At 49.8% G+C, this 16,484-nt stretch overlaps 1 protein-coding gene across 1 annotated transcript in view; it reads right to left on the minus strand.

Moving 5' to 3' along the window:
- Positions 1-16,484, minus strand: part of DGCR8 (DGCR8 microprocessor complex subunit) — a 132,505-nt gene that overhangs the window by 86,507 nt on the left and 29,514 nt on the right. Inside the window, exons 5-6 of the mRNA XM_075320964.1 lie at positions 12,443-12,710; positions 10,670-10,867 (exon numbers count right to left, since the gene is read on the minus strand). Coding sequence (XP_075177079.1) covers positions 10,670-10,867; positions 12,443-12,710 — 466 coding nt within the window. The remainder of the gene's footprint in view (positions 1-10,669; positions 10,868-12,442; positions 12,711-16,484) is intronic.

The following is a 16,484-nucleotide window of genomic DNA, read 5'->3' on the forward strand; positions in this document are numbered from 1 at the left end:
TTGACAGAAAAAATCTGTTTGGCGGGCTGGAAGAGAATTCTTTCCTGTAGCCGTGGGAGATGATATCCCGCACCCACTGATCGGAGACGTGTTGAAACCACGCATCGCCAAAGTGGGAGAGCCTGCCACCGACTAAGGACGTTGCTGGCGCGGACAGATAGTCAAGAGGAGGCTGCTTTAGTGGTAGTAGCTCCTGCGGTCTTCTGTGGACGCGCTTTTGTGCGCCAGTTGGATTTTTGGTCCTTGGCTGAGTTACTGGACGAGGCCGAGGGCTTAGAGGACGACCAGTTGGAGGAACGAAAGGAACGAAACCTCGACTGATTCCTACCCTGGACAGGTTTCCTGGTTTTGGTTTGTGGCATGGAAGTACTGTTCCCACCAGTAGCTTCCTTAATAATTTCATCTAGCTGTTCACCGAACAGCCGGGACCCAGCAAAAGGGAGTCTAGCAAGGTACTTCTTTGAAGAAGCATCTGCCTTCCACTCTCGAAGCCACAAGATCCTGCGGATAGCGAGGGAATTAGCCGAAGCCACCGCACTAAGGTGAGAAGCCTCCAGCATGGCAGACATGGCATAGGATGAAAAAGCTGAAGCTTGGGAAGTTAAGGTAACCATTTCGGGCATAGATTCCCTGGCGAGGGAATGCATCCCCTCCAGAGAAGCAGAGATGGCTTTGAGAGCCCACACTGCTGCAAAGATCGGGGAGAACGAGGCCCCTGCCGCCTCATATACAGATTTGGCCAGAAGGTCAACCTGGCGGTCAGTGGAATCCTTAAGAGAGGTGCCATCAGCCACTGATACAACGGTCCGGGCTGAGAGTCTAGACACCGGGGGAGTCTACCTTTGGTGAATGAGCCCACTCCTTGACCACCTCAGGTGGAAAGGGAAAACGGTCATCAGAACCACGCTTTGGGAAGCGTTTGTCAGGACAGGCCCTAGGCTTGGTCACAGCGGCCTGAAAACTGGAGTGGTTAAAGAACACACTCCTTGTTCTCTTAGGCGAGGTAAACTGGTGCTTTTCTGCCAGAGAGGGTTGTTCCTCTGGTACTGGCGGATTGAGATCCAGTACAGAATTAATGGACGCAATCAAATCACTAACATCTGAGTCACTTTCGGACAGATCAATGGGGCACATGGAGTTAGCCTCCGAGCCCCCTGTAAAGGCATCCTCCTCGTCCTGCGAGTCAGCTTCTGAAACAGAGCCGCGGGACGAGGAAGGAGAGGGAGCCCTGCGTCTCCTCTTAGAAGGACGGGGTCTGGGACCAGATGATGAATCCTCTGTGAGCTCCGGTCCTGAGAGAGCCCTAGCAGCAGAGGCACCCTGTGAAGGGGGCTGATGCATGTTCAGCAAAGTCCTGGACAGAAGTCCCATGGAGTCGGCAAAAGACTGGGAGATAGACCTAGATAAGGATTCTACCCAAGCTGGGGGTTCAGCCACAGGAGCCGGAGCAGCCTGAGAGACCACTGGGGGTGCGATTCCAGGCTGAGGCATCGTCAGGTTAGAGCAGCCCTCACAATGTGGATAGGTGCTCGGTTCAGGCAGTAGGAGCTTAGATGCAGTGCATACTGAATACAGCTTTGGAGCCTTGCTCCTCGTGTGAGACATGCTGCTGGAGTGGGGGCTCTGCCAGAATGACCCCCAGAGAGTATATACAGAGGTCCACAACCAGAGGTTGTGGCTTACCAGACCGCTGGAGTGGTGTTGTGTGCCCTCCAGATCCCGAAGCCCGGACCCACAAGCACCTCAGCAGGGATGCTGCAGACAAGTGCTGATCGCAGGGAAAACGCTGAGAAAATGGCCGCCGGAGCAAAGAGAGGGGGCGGGACTTACTCTGGGAGCGGGATCTGGAGGGCCATAGAGACTTACAGGGGAGGAGACATGTACTCAGTGAGGAGTGTCCCTCCCCTGTGCAGAACGGCCGCTGGGCGGAGCCGCGCTGTCCCTCTGCATGAATGACATGCGAGGGCAGTGAAACCGAAACTAGGCCTCCGGCGAAGCCGGGGCCTAAATTTGAGCGGTGCGGCCGGCGCGCAGGCACCATCGGCGCGGTTCTCAGGCGACAGCCAGAGAACCTGCCGGAAATGTCATAAAACACACTCAGCACACTCTCCCACAACAATAAAGTACAGGGACCCCCAATATATAAACGTCTCAGGTACTTAGCTTGCTGAGACGCAGGGTTCCAAGTCCCTGGGGATGAGTGCTCCGGTCCAGCAGGATCCTGAAGGGCTGCGGATGGAGACCGGTCTCCTGCCAAGCATGGAGAACCGTGCTGGCTCCCACTTCAAGCCAGAGCCCATGAGGGATGGTGAAGGAGCACGGCATGTAAGGCTCCAGCCTTGGAATCAACCTTAACAGCACCGCCGACACAGTGGGGTGAGAGGGGACATGCCGGGGGTCCAGACTTGGACCCGCTTTTCTTCAAACTCTTTCCAAAAATCAAAAAATCAGATGAGAATGCATGTGTGGATGTATGCCTCCTGAACACAAAGCGATAAACTGGCTAGATCTGGTTCTCCAGGGGGTATATAAGCTCAGAGGGAGGAGCTACACTTTTGAGTGTAGTACTTTGTGTGTCCTCCCGAGGCAGAAGCTATACACCCATTGTCTGGGTCTCCCATAGGAACGATAAAGAAAAAAAAAAAAAAAAAGGAAAACCAAAAGTAACAATCTGCCAGAAAAAAGCACTTGGCAGAAAGGCTGAAATTCCAAGCAAGGTCCACATCAGAAATATCACCAGCGCGAAATGCAAGCCCTAGGAGGCTTTAGTTACACCCGCCGGGTGATAGGGAAAACTTAATTACAGCATGTTAACACCTGTTGGCAGAAAGGCAATGAACACAAAGTGTTCAAAGCAGCGACCAAACCTGACTGTGGCTTAGTGGAGAGGGAAACTGACCACAGCATAGGGGACTACCAGAACATATCAGAGGCATGACACTGCCTTTTTTCTTTCGCCTGCGTCTCCCTCCCAGAGCAGGCAAGTGCACGGAGTGCAGACCAAGTCACAGATCAAGCTGAAGACTACAATTATCCGAAGATTATCACTGAAGAATCCACCTTTTCATCCTTAAGCTATGTGCCCAAGGTGAAAGAGACCTGCGGATATATCCGCATGACATTCCGCAGAAGCTCCTAGAAAACCGCAGCACAACTTTGTCTGTTTACATGCTGCGGTTGTATTGCGGAATGTCCTGCGGATATGCTGCGGGCATTCTGCATTGAGGCTAGAGTACCATGTCTTCGGCACTGCATCCTCAATGCAGAACAAGTGCTGGAGTGATTGGGGAGTTCATACTTTCCTCCATCACACAGCACTTCACTCTCCGGCCGTGTCTGTCTGCACATTGCCGGAGAAAGTGGGCGGGCCTGAACTTGCTCCGGCTGCCACATGACTGGAGCTCGTGCAGGCCCTGCCCACCTCCTGCTGCCCACTCCTGGCTCCACCGCACTCCTCTGCACCGGAGGAAGTGACTCCGGTGTGTTTAATCAAGGCAGGTAAGTATGGGATCGTGCAGAAAAATCCGCAGGAATAATTGACATGCTGCAGATTTTTCCGCAGGGAAATCCGCATTATTTCTGCTGCGGAAAAAAACGCAGCATGGGCACAGCAGTTTCAAAATGCCATAGAAATGGCTGGGGACTCGCTGAACTGCGAATTTTTGAAAAATCCGCGGAATTTCCGCAAACAAATCGCGGCAAATTCCGCAGCGTGGGCACATAGCCTAAGGCTATGTGCCCACGGGGACAGTGTCCTGCGGATATATCTGCAGGACATTCCGCAGGAGCTACCAGGAAACCACACCACAACTTCTGTCTGTTTCCATGCTGCGGAATGTCCTGCGGATATGGTGCGGGCATTCTGCATTGAGGATACAGTACCATGGCTTCGGCACTGCATCCTCAAGGCAGAACAAGTGCTGCAGTGATCGGGTGTTCATACTTACCTCCATCATGCAGCACCTCGCTTTCCGGCGGCCGTGTCACTCTGTCAGCGTCTGCAGGAGAAGGTGGGCGGGCCTGAACTAGCTCCGGCTGTCACATGACCGGAGCTCGTGCAGGCCCCGCCCACCTCTTCCTTCCTGTACCTGGATTCACCGCGCTCCTGTACACCGGACGGAGAAAGTGACTCCGGTGAGGCAGGTAAGTATATGGGACCCTGCGGAGAAATCCGCAGGAATAACCGACAAGCTGCTGATTTTTCCGCAGGGAAATCCGCATTATTTCCGCTGCGGAAAAATCCGCAGCGTGGGCACAGCAGTTCCCAAATGCCATAGAAATGGCTGGGGAGTAGCTGTGCTGCAGAATTTTAAAAAATCTGCGGAATTTCCGCGAAAAATCCGCGGCAAATTCCACGCATTTTCCGCAGCGTGGGTACGTAGCCTTAGGCTGTCCATAGTTAATGATGCTGGGGTCAGAGAAATCGACTTCTCTAGTTACAAGATTGAAAGAAAAAAAAAAACCCTGTCTCAAGTAGAAAAAAAATTCTCTCTCATCCCTTAAGGAAACCATCATTCGCAGACTTTTTTCCACGTAATATCCTCTCTTTTCCAGTCAGTCTCTTCCAGGGAACTGTTCAAGGTTTTTATGCAAACCTTTTGGTTGTTCCCAAAACTATGGTTCAGTCTGACCCATTCTGGATTAGAAATTGTTGACCAAGCATGCCTGCCAATGCAGACTCAGGATGGAGTCTCTTTGCTCAGTTGTTGCCTCCATGGAACTCAGAATTTCTTTCCTCAGTGGACATTCAGGATGCCTAATCTCCACATTCGCATTTGTCCTGCTCATCAGACGTTTCTCTACTTTCATGTCAATCACTCCCACATTCAATTTGTGTCCTTCCCCTTCAGGTTTTCACAAAAGTCATGGTTGTAGCCATGGCTCTTCCATAGGTCAGGGGATCGTGGTTATCCCCTACCTGGATGATATTCTGGTGAAAGCACCCTCCTACTATGAGAATCAACAGAGGCTGCAGATGACAGTGGACAGATTGACCTTCCATCCAAAATGAAACAAAGTCATCTCTGATTCCATTACAGTGAATCATCTTCCTGGGAATACAGTTCAACGCAGCCCATGGGAAGATTCTCCATCCAGCAGACAAGATGTCAGCCCTACAGACATAGCCCTTGTGCCACCAGTCTCTTCCTCAGATTCTGCATGAGTCTCCTAGGCAAGATGGTGGTGGCTATAGAAGCAATTCGATTTGCTCAGTTCCACACTAGACTGCAACTGGTGCTACTTTCCCGATGGGACAAGCCTGTCTTCTCCCTAGCTCATTCGATTTGTATTTCCTTCCGGTTCAGACAGCCTGTTATGGTAGCGGGACTTGCCCCTCATTTTTCTTTGTCGCTCCTTTCTCACTATTCACTGGCAGATTGTGACGTTGGATGCCAGTCTTCCGGAATTTGAAGGTGCAGGGTCAGTGTAAAAGCTGCAATGTCCGCCTTCCCATCAACACCCTAGAACTTAGAGCAATTAGTCTAGCCCCAACGAGTTGGCTGAATCAGCCGTTAGGTCTCCCAGTTCGGATCTAGTCTGACAAGGCCACCGCCTTCCTAAGTCATAAGGGCCTAACTGTAGGAGAATGGTCTCAGCATCCAAGCATTTTCATCCAAATTGATCTTCGATGGGACACTCCAGACACAATCACAGGATACCCACATTCGTGATCCTCTACCAGTCGCATCCGATGCCCTGGAGATTCCTTGGTCACACTTCTCTCTTCCTTATCTACTCCTACCACTGCCTCTTCTATCTAGGATTCTGAACATACGTTCAAAAGGCATTCCAGTTATTCTCATGGTTCCATACTGGCCCAGAAGGTCATGGTAGGTAGTTCACCTTCTAGCAGATGGTCCGGCTCCCAGACAAGCCACACCTTCTCTCCCAAGGTCCCCTCTTACATCCGAACTCTCAAACGCTCAATTCAACGGCATGGTTGGTGAGGCCGTTGTCCTAAGAGTTTAAGGTTTCTCTAAAAAGGTTGTACGGGTCATGGCCAAGGCTCAGAAGCCATCCTCATAGCGGATCTAACATCATACCTCTAATGCCTTCTTCCACTGGTGTGATTTCAATGGTCTTTTGCCTATGTTTTTTCCCTTTCCTTTTCTTCTTACCATCCTGCAGTTTAGAGTAGAGTCTGGTTTGGCCTGGGAAAGTTATAATGCCAAGAACACCAATGTTATAACGCCACTCGGACAATAGAGGCTTCCAGGGCCCTTCGCCAACAAACTTCGGCACTGTAGCTTTCTAAAGCTGACATATGGTCAACTGCTCACACCTTTTCAATGTTTTATAGGGTTCATACCTTTGCCTTGCATATATGAGAGTCTGGGCACAAAGGTGCTGAAGGAGGCAGTCACTCGGATTTCTTCCAGAGGGAATCCTGACACATTTACACTTATTTTCCTTCGAAGGGACTACTTTAGGATGTTCCATGGTCTCCTGTGTCCCCCAAGAAAGGCTACGAGAGAGATTTTACGGAAAGTACAAAAATTCTCATTTTTTATATTTTAGTGCTCAAAGAAAAAAAAAATAAAAAAATAAAATGTTTTCATTTAGCCATCCATGCAGCCGGGTGAGGATATTTTTGTGTGCTGAATTGCAGTTTTTATGATACTATTTGAGTGTGCATTTCACATTTTGTTCGCTTTTTATTATATATTTTAGGGAAACGTGGCAACTGAAAAAAAAGCAATTCTGGAAATTCCTATTAAATATTTTTTGGAGTTTAACGTATGGTTTAACTTATTTTAGATTTTGCTAGACCGGAAGTTTTAAGACAGAACAACAGCAAATGTTTGTTATTGCAGTAAATAGTGTCATTGTGATTCTCCTGTCAAGTTCAGCCTCTGACTGAGCTTATTGAAGGACCATGATGGCAGCACACAGCTGCTATGCTAACTCATCAGCTCCCTATGATCATATCACAAAGGAGCTGCTGGAAGCCAGTGCGCGAGCAAAACGGCAAAAAACGGATTTTTGTGTACTCACCGTAAAATCGTTTTCTCTTAGCCATCATTGGGGAACACAGGACCATGGGTGTTATGCTGCCTATCCATAGGAGGACACTAAGATGCAAAAGCATAGCTCCTCTGCAGTATACACCCCCTGGCCGGGCCAGGCAGTCTCAGTTTTAGTACACAAGCAGTAGGAGAAAAAAGCAGTAAAAAACTGCTCAACAGAGGAACATGAGAAAGAAGAGTCATAACCAAATAAAGGTACTGAGAGAACCAAGGCCCCGCAGGGCAACAGGGTGGGTGCTGTGTCCCCCAATGATGGCTAAGAGAAAACAATTTTACGGTGAGTACACAAAAATCCGTTTTTCTCTGATGCCTCATTGGGGGACACAGGACCATGGGACGTCCTAAAGCAATTTATGGGTGGGAAACATAAAAGAAGACAACACAACCCAAGGACTAGGAACCAGTCCCAGAGAGCCTGGAGCGCCTACTGAGAGAGGTGCTCTACTGCTGTTTGCAGAATTTTCCTACCCAGATTTGCCTCAGTTGAAACCTGGGTATGGACTCTGTAATGCTTTGAAAAAGTATGTAGGCTAGACCAGGTCGCAGCCTTACACACCTGTTCCACTGAAGCCTGATGCCGAATGGCCCACGAAGCGCCAACTGCTCGCGTGGAATGAGCCCGCAGCCCACTAGGAATGGGCTTGAGTTGCAAGTGGTAGACTTCCTGGATCGCAGAGCGAATCCAGCGAGCCAGAGTCGCCTTTGAAGCTGCCTGTCCCTTCTTAGGCCCCTCAGGAATGACGAACAAAGAGTCCGTTTTCCTAAAGGGGGCTGTCCTGGATATGTAATATCTGAGAGCTCTGACGAGGTCTAACGAATGCAGAGACCTTTCCACCCTATGAACTGGGTGTGGACAAAATGAAGGCAGAACAATGTCCTCGTTCAAATGAAACGGGGTAAGAACCGTTGGAAGGAAATCCGGAAGGGGGCGCAGAACCACCTTGTCCTGGTGAATGATCAGGAAAGGCTCGCAGCAAGAGAGTGCTGCTAGCTCCGAAACCCGTCTGATGGACGTAATTGCCACCAGGAATGTTACCTTCCAGGACAGAAGAGCAAGGGAGGATTCCTTGAGGGGTTCAAAGGGAGACCTCTGGAGACCGTGCAGAACGAGGTTGAAGTCCCATGGGTCCAGTGGCCGTTTGTACGGGGGAAGTAGATGGGAAATGCCCTGGAAGAAGGTCTTGACTTGCGGTTTTTGAGCCAGGCGGCATTGGTAGAAGATTGAGAGCGCTGAGATCTGCCCTTTAAAAGGGAACTGAGAGCCAACCCCGCTTGCAAGCCAGACTGTAGAAAGTCGAGAATTCTGGGGATGGCCAGAGGCATAGGCTGGACGTTAGTTTCTCTGCACCATGAAAGGAAGATTTTCAACGTACGGTGGTAAATGCGGGATGAAGCAGGCTTTTGGGCGCTGATCATGGTGGAAATAACCGCGGGGGAGAATCCCGCTCTTGTTAATACCCAGGTCTCAATGGCCATGCCGTCAGCTTCAGGGCTCTGGAGTTCTGATGGGAAATGGGCCCTTGGGTCAGCAAGTCTGGGATGTCTGGAAGGCGCCATGGTGCGTCTGAGCATTTGTACTAATTCGGCATACCAGGCGCGCCTGGGCCAGTCCGGTGCTATTAGTATCACCGGGACTCCCTCTGCCTTGATCTTCCTGATTACCCACGGCAGCAGGGGTAGAGGTGGAAATATGTGAGGCAGGCGGAAGTGGTGCCAGGAGCAGACTAGAGCATCCGTGCCGATGGACTGCGGGTCGCGTGACCTGGCTATGAACGCGGGTACCTTTGCATTCAACCTTGAGGCCATTAGGTCCACGTCTGGTGTGCCCCAGCGAGTGCACATGTGTAGAAACACTTCTGGGTGGAGAGACCATTCTCCAGCAGCCAGGCCTTGGCGACTTAGAAAGTCTGCTGCCCAGTTCTCTACCCCCGTATGTGTACCGCTGATCTCACTGATCTCGTCGATTCGGCCCAGCTGAGGATCTTGTGGGCCTCGAGATAAGCCGCTTTGCCCCCCTGCCGATTGATATAGGCTACAGCTGTCACATTGTCCGATTGGACTCGAATCTGACAACCCGCTAGCAGAGGGCAGAACGCTCTGAGCGCAAGGAAGATCGTGCAGAGTTCCAGGGTGTTTATGGGTAGGGAAGACTCCTGGGGCGTCCAACGTCCTTGAGCAGTGTGGTGCCGGTACACTGCTCCCCAGCCTAGGAGGCTGGCGTCCGTGGTCAGGACCAGCCAGTTCACTGGGAGAAAAGATCTCCCCTTCGATAGGGATGAGGACCGAAGCCACCAGCGGAGTGCGTACCTGACTGAAGGTGTCAGGTGAAGATGTCTGTCCAGGGAGAAGGGGCTCTTGTCCCAGGCCACTAGAAAAGCTAGCTGCAGTGGGCGGAGGTGCAGTTGAGCAAAGGGTACTGCTTCCATAGCCGCCACCATCCTGCCGAGCACTTTCATGCTGAATCGAATGGAGCGAGACGGAGTACGCAGAAGGCAGCGTACCGCTCGTTGGAGAGCGATCACCTTGTCCTGAGGGAGAAGGATCAAGCCCCGACGGGTGTCCAGGGACATGCCCAGGAAGGTGATGGATCGTGATGGGACCGGGGATGATTTGTCCAGATTCACTAGCCACCCTAAGCGGGATAGTGTGTCCACAGTGATCTGTACGCTGGTTGAGCAGTCGCGGAAGGAGGGGGCCTTGATGAGGAGGTCGTCCAAGTAAGGGAGAACGACCACTCCCCTGGCGTGAAGGACACTCATGGCGGCCGCCATGACTTTGGTGAAGACCCTTGGTGTGGTGGCAAGGCCGAAGGGTAGAGCTACGAATTGAAAGTGGGAGTCCTGAATTGCAAAGCGGAGGAACTTTTGGTGATCTGGGGCGATGGGTATGTGCAGGTACGCGTCCTTGATGTCTATGGATGCGAGGAATTCCCCTTTGACCATGGATGCAATAATGGACCTTAGGGACTCCATTCTGAATCTCCATACGTGCACATGTTTGTTTAGGTGTTTGAGGTCCAGGATGGATCGAACTGACCCATCCTTTTTGGGGACCACAAAGAGGTTGGAATAAAAACCCCCGAACTTCACGTCGTCTGGGACAGGTATTATCACTCCTGCTGTTTGGAGCGAGTGGATTGCTGAGAAAAAAGCTTTGCGTCGTTTGAGTATTTGGGGGGTTTGAGAGAAAGAACCGACTCGGGGGTCGGGTCCGAAATTCTATGTGGTAACCGTAAGACACAAGGTCTCGCACCCATTTGTCGTCTGAGGCGGCAGCCCAGATGTGTTGAAAGAGCCGCAGTCGACCTCCTACAGTGAGTGCGTCTTCCGCGGCGCCGAAGGAGTCATGAGGGGGGAAAACGTCATGGCCGAGTCTCTCTAGTCCCGGTCTAGGCTGCCATGACAAAGTAGGTTTTGGGGAGAGCTGAGGTCGGTCCCTGCGTAGTCCGCGGCAACTATGAATCAACTTTATACACCCTGAAAGGGTGAAGCAGAGATAATACCTCTTATGTTCTGCCAAATGGTTCTACTAAGTATGTTTTGACTACCAGAACACGGCGGGTGTCTGAATAAAATATAAGCAGCTACATACAGTTAACTTCTTGATAACAAGTATGATCAAATACATTTGCAGCAACAAACCTTTTTTTGTTGGTGCATCCTGAACAGACAAGGTTATAAGCTTCTGGTTGGCAGGTAAAATGGGCCTTTCTGATCCAGCTTGCTTCCGTTTCACTTCACGATTGAACTGTCTTCTTTCTGCCCATGTCCTGAACTTTTTGACTGTAACCTGTTCAAAATCAAATCTTTTTTCCAAATAGCTTCGGAAATCCTCCAGATCTATAAAATAAACCAGAAAAAAAAAAAATGTATAGCACAGTCTTAATCTGTCCACAACCAGGAAATTTTCGTTTTTTTCCTTCACTCCTTCCAAAAGCTATAACTTTTTATTTTTCCATATACATAACCGTATTAGGGCTTATTTTTTGTGGGATGAGTTGTATTTTTCAATGGCCTCATTTATTTTATCATGTGATGCAGTAAAAAGTGGGTAAAAACTTACATGTGCGTTGAAATTAAAAAAAAAAAAATTGTGAAATTGGTTTTTGCTATTTACCATGTTCATTAAACAGTAAAACTGACCCGGAAATATAATTTTCTTGGTTACAAATGTGTCGGCATTTTTGAGGACCCGTAATGCTTTACATTTTCTAGATATGGGGCTATGTGACGGCTCGTATTTTGCTCCATGAGCTAATGTTTCTTTACCAATACCATTTAGGGGTTGACAATATTTTCATTGCATTTTACTGCAATGTTGCAGTTGGTCAAAAATAAAAACCAAAACCCTTAATTCTGGAGCTTTGATTTCTCATTATGAGGTTTACCAATCAAACTTATCGTATCTTTTGATAGATTGGACTTTTACGAATGCAGCAATACCAAATATGTATTTTTTTTATTTTGTTTGCACGGTTTTATTTCTAAAACTGGGCAATTTTAACATTTTCTTTTATAAACTTTTGACTATTTAATAGTCTACTTAGGGGACTTGAAGCTACAATTGTCTGATCGCTTGTACTATACATAGCAGTGGATCAGCATAGCTAACATCATGATCTCCGATGAGCGCCAGCTAAATGTTGGCTTTCACATCAACAGGACTCTGGCTGCCATGGCGACCCATCGGTGCCCAGGGATCATGTCCCAGGCAAGCCTATGGAATGACGCAAACTCCCACCAGTGCTTGTCTAAAAATGCGACTGTCAGAGGTTGACAGTCATTTAATAGGTTAATAGCTGTGGGTGGAGCCATAATCTGCTGGTAAAGATGAAGGCAAAGAGTCCAAGCCCGCATCAAAGTCAGGGATACAACCTTTGACTTACATATACAGCAAAGCCCGTGAAGGGGTTAAAGTAGATTAGACACTAGAGTGCTGTCCGATTTGCTGAATATGCACATAGAAAGCCAACAATTATTGGAAATGAAGAGGCAGCAATGTGCTCCCAATTAATCCGCTTCAATCCATTCGGTAATCTATTACACATGACTTTTGTGCTACAAGGTATAATACAATAAAATATTTGTCGGATGCAACAAATGTCAGTATAATGTGCTTCAATATAGCAATATATTTGAATAAAATGTTAAAAAAATCACAGCCTCTACCCTACTGCTTTCAACTAATCAGAAATGTCAGCTATTGCTCCAAATGTATAATTCTACTACCATACATCAGGTTAAAATGCTGTTCATACTATTCATTTCAATGTGCACACAGTTAAAAAAGTGGTTAGGAGGTAAGGATAGTTAGAAAATACATTTTGGGTGTCAGATCACCCTTTTAACATTTACTCAGAGAAGTAAGCCATGCCTCAAATATGTTTATTGGTGCAACTAACTAGCTTTACTTACCAATGGATTCATCTTTGCAAACTTCCACTTTAGCCTTAACTTGACCCAAAGCTCCCTGTGTTACTTCCACCGCTACCTCTTTATTATCCGATGTCAAATTACCAGTAGCAACGGTGGAGTCCGGCTCATCGGAATTGTTCTCCAAGATTTTCTCACTTGGAGATTCTGACGGAAGACCAGAAGTGTCATTCTTCTGTTCCTTTTCTTCATTGTCCTTCATTTTCTTGTAATGCAAGCAAGGAATACTACTGATAGGAGGATCGTGTTTCTAAAATAAAGAGAATTTTGTTTACTTACCGTAAATTCTTTTTCTTATAGTTCCGTCATGGGAGACCCAGACCATGGGTGTATAGCTACTGCCTCCGGAGGACACACAAGGTTACTACACTCAAAACGTGTAGCTCCTCCCTCCCAGTATATACACCCCCTGCTAGCCAGTCCTAGCCAGTTTAGTGCAAAAGCTGAAGGAGGACATCCACCCACAAGAAGAGACAGAGTAAAAACCGGAAGAACCGGAACCTCTGTCTACAACAATAACAGCCGGTGAAGACACCGGAACAAGAAACCTGCCAACAGGCAATAGGGAGGGTGCTGGGTCTCCCATGACGGAACTATAAGAAAAAGAATTTACGGTAAGTAAACAAAATTCTCTTTTTCTTTATCGTTCCTATGGGAGACCCAGACCATGGGACGTTCCAAAGCAGTCCATGGGTGGGAATAAACAGACAACTGAGAAGCAGGCAAAACCTAACTTCACAAATGGGCGACAGACGCCTGAAAGATGCGTCTGCCTAAGCCCGCGTCTGCCAAAGCATAAGCATGCCTTGGATAGAGCTTCGAAAAAAGTATGCAGACTAATTCGAGCTGCAGTCTGACAGACCTACTGAGCCGTAGCCTGGAGCCTGAAAGCCCAAAAGGCACCGACAGGTCTGATCAAATGTGCTCTGATCCCCGGCGGGGAAGGCACTTGAGTACACTTGTTGGGCCTCGGAAATGTCCGACCTAAGCCAACGAACCAGGGTCGGCTTAGATGCCGAGAGACCGCTACGCTGACTAGCGGTCAGCACCAGAGAGAGGTGCACTGCCTAATAACGGCGGTGCAAGACACATAGATCCGGAGTGCCCGCACCAGATCCAGGATATGCAACGCTTTCTCAAGCGATGAACAGGAGCCGGACAAAAGGAAGGCAGGAAAATTGCCCCGGATAAGGTGGAAGCAGTAACCACCTCAGGGAAAAAAGTCCGGAGTCGGACGGAGACCACCTTGTCTTGATGCAAAAGGCCAAGAAGGGGGTGACTCCGAGAGAGTACAGCCAGAACTCTCTGGCGGGAAATTATAGCCACTAGAAGACTACTTTCTGTGAAAGATGAAACAAAGAAACCTCCCTAAGAGGCGCAAAGGGGGGTTTCCGGGAACCGAGAGGACCGGATTAAGGTCCCAGGGCTCCATAGGCCGCAGGAAAGGCGGAATAATGTGAGATGCGCCCTGAAAGGAGCGCACCGGAGCCAGCCGGACGATACGCCGCTGGCACATACTGACAGAGCCGAGACCTGTCCCTTAATGAGGGATAGTCCTAGCTGTAAACCGGACTGTGAAAGAGACAGGAGGGTCGGCAAAGCTAAAAAGGTCAAAGGACACTTTGAAGCTCGAGTCATAGCGGAGATGACTTCAGGAAGGATACCAGAAGTCGCCAAGATCCAGGACTCAAGAGCTACGCCGTCAATCTGAGAATCCAGAATTCTGACGGAAAAAACGGACCCTTTTGAGAAAAGGTCTGAACGGTCCGGAAGATGCCATGGCAACCCAACGGACAGAAGGAGCAGGTCAGGGTACCAAGCCTGCCTGGGTCAGTCTTGAGAATGAGAATGACCCGACAGCCCCCTTAACTGATCTTGCGCAGGACTCTGGGCAAGAGGTAGAGACGAAGCTGGGATCAAACATGAACCAGTGTGCCTACCGCAAAACATGAGGATTGTGGACCACGGTTGGACAGCTGAAATAGTCTGCCTCGCAGCTTTCACATCTAGGATGTGGGCTGCGGATATGGTGGACTAGGAGTCCCTTGTCCACTGAAGAATGATGAGCCGCCAAGATTGCCAGACGGCTGAATGTCCCGCCCTGGAAGTTGATGTAGGAAAACGCTGTCACGTTGTCCGACTGGACTCGAATGTGCCTAGCCGCCAACAGATGGTGAAGGCTTAGAGAGCTAGAAATACAGCTCTGATTTCCAGCACATTGAACCAGAGGGCTGATTCGGACAGAGTCCAAGCGCCCTGCGCTCCACGGTGGAGATATACTGCTCCCAAGGCGGAAAGACCAGCACCCTGGTGAGGATCACCCGGGACGGGGCCAGGAAGGAGCATCCCTGAGACAGAGTGGCCGAAACCACCACTGCAACGAGCCCCTGGTCAGTGGCGAAGCCACCACTCCGAGAAGGAGGGAGGTCGCGTGTACAGCGGAAACCCTCCAGTCTCAGAGGACGCAGGAGAAACTGGGCAAGGAATCGCTTCCATTGACGCCACCGTCTGACCAGCACCTTCTTTGGTGTCTGATAGAACGACGTCGACCGCCAGCGGAGGGACTACTGATCGACTAAGAGCAGCTTCACAAGTGCCGACAGAGTCTCGAATTGCGTCCCTGAAAACCTCTGGTGCGAAGTCAGAGTGGACCTGGACAGAATGACAAGCCACCCGAATAGATTAGAGTGGCGAGAGTAAGCGAAGTACTCTACTAAGAGTCTGCACTGGATGAAACCCCGAGAAGAAAACCGTCCAGGGCAAACGATCACTGCCAATCCCTAGGGGTGCAGGACCCTAATCACAGCAGCCCCAAGGAGAATACTCGAGGGGCCGTGGCTAACCCCAAGGGAAGAGCCACGAATTGGACCACTCCGATGGCAAAACGTAGTCAACGCTGGTGTGAAACTGCGATTGACCCTTGCCGAAAGGCATCCCTGATGCCGATGGCTGCTAGGGAATCTCCTTGGGTTCTTGATTGATCCGGTGAAAAACACACGGAACAAGACCGAGACTCCATGTGAAAACGCCACACCTGACCATGCTTGAAAAGCTAAAGATCCAGGTCGGAAGGCACCGCCCTCTTCGGGGACTAGAAATAGATTTAAGCAAAAATCTTAGAACCGTTCCCAGTCGGGAACCGGAACAATTACTCCGTTGGCCTGCAAGAAATGCCACGGCCTGTGAGAAGGCGGCGGCCTTGGAGCCGGGAGGAGTTGACAGAAAAAATCTGTTTGGCGGGTGGACAGAATTCCATCCTGTAGCCATGGGAGATATAAACTCGCCCCCACTGAACGGAGACGTAGTAGAACCATACGTCGCCAAGTGGAGAGAGCCTGCCACCGACCAAGGAGGTGGTTGGCGTGGCCAGATAGCTCGGAGGAAGCTGTCTCCGTGGTAGCATCTCCTGCGGTCTTCTGAAGACGCAGCTTCAAGCCATTTGGTTCTATGAACTAAGGCCGAGCTAGAGGACGATCAGAAGGAGGAACGGAAACCACCGAAACCTCAACTGATTCCTGCCCTGGTTTAGGTTTGTGGCAAGGAAGAACTCTCGTCGCCGAGAGCTTCCTAAATTTCATCTAGTTGGTTCCGAAGAGACTGGTCCCACCAAAGGGGAGCCCAGCAAGGAACCTCTATAGAGGCATCTGCCTTCCATTGCCGAAGCTACACCTGCGGATAGCGAGGAAAGTAGCCAAAACCACCGCTGTGCGGTGTCCAGCATGGCAGACTTGGCAGAGGATGGAAAGACTGAAGTCTGGAAGTTCAGGCAACCGTCTTGGGCATAGAGTCCCTGTGAGGGAATGCATCTCCTCTGAGGAGCCATCAGCCACTGACATAACGGTCCGGGCTGAGCCACCTGAGGTGAATGAGCCCACCTCTTGACCACCATTGGTGGACGGGGGAAACCCAGTCCTCAGAATCACGCTTCATGGGAAGCGACTGTCAGAGCGGACCCTGGGCTGGTCACAGGGGCCTGAAAACTGGAGTGGTTAAGGAACACACGTTGTGTTCACCTAGATAAGGT

The sequence above is a fragment of the Anomaloglossus baeobatrachus genome, chromosome 1 (genome assembly GCF_048569485.1).
Source record: "Anomaloglossus baeobatrachus isolate aAnoBae1 chromosome 1, aAnoBae1.hap1, whole genome shotgun sequence".
In the NCBI taxonomy this organism is placed as follows: Eukaryota; Metazoa; Chordata; class Amphibia; order Anura; family Aromobatidae; genus Anomaloglossus; species Anomaloglossus baeobatrachus.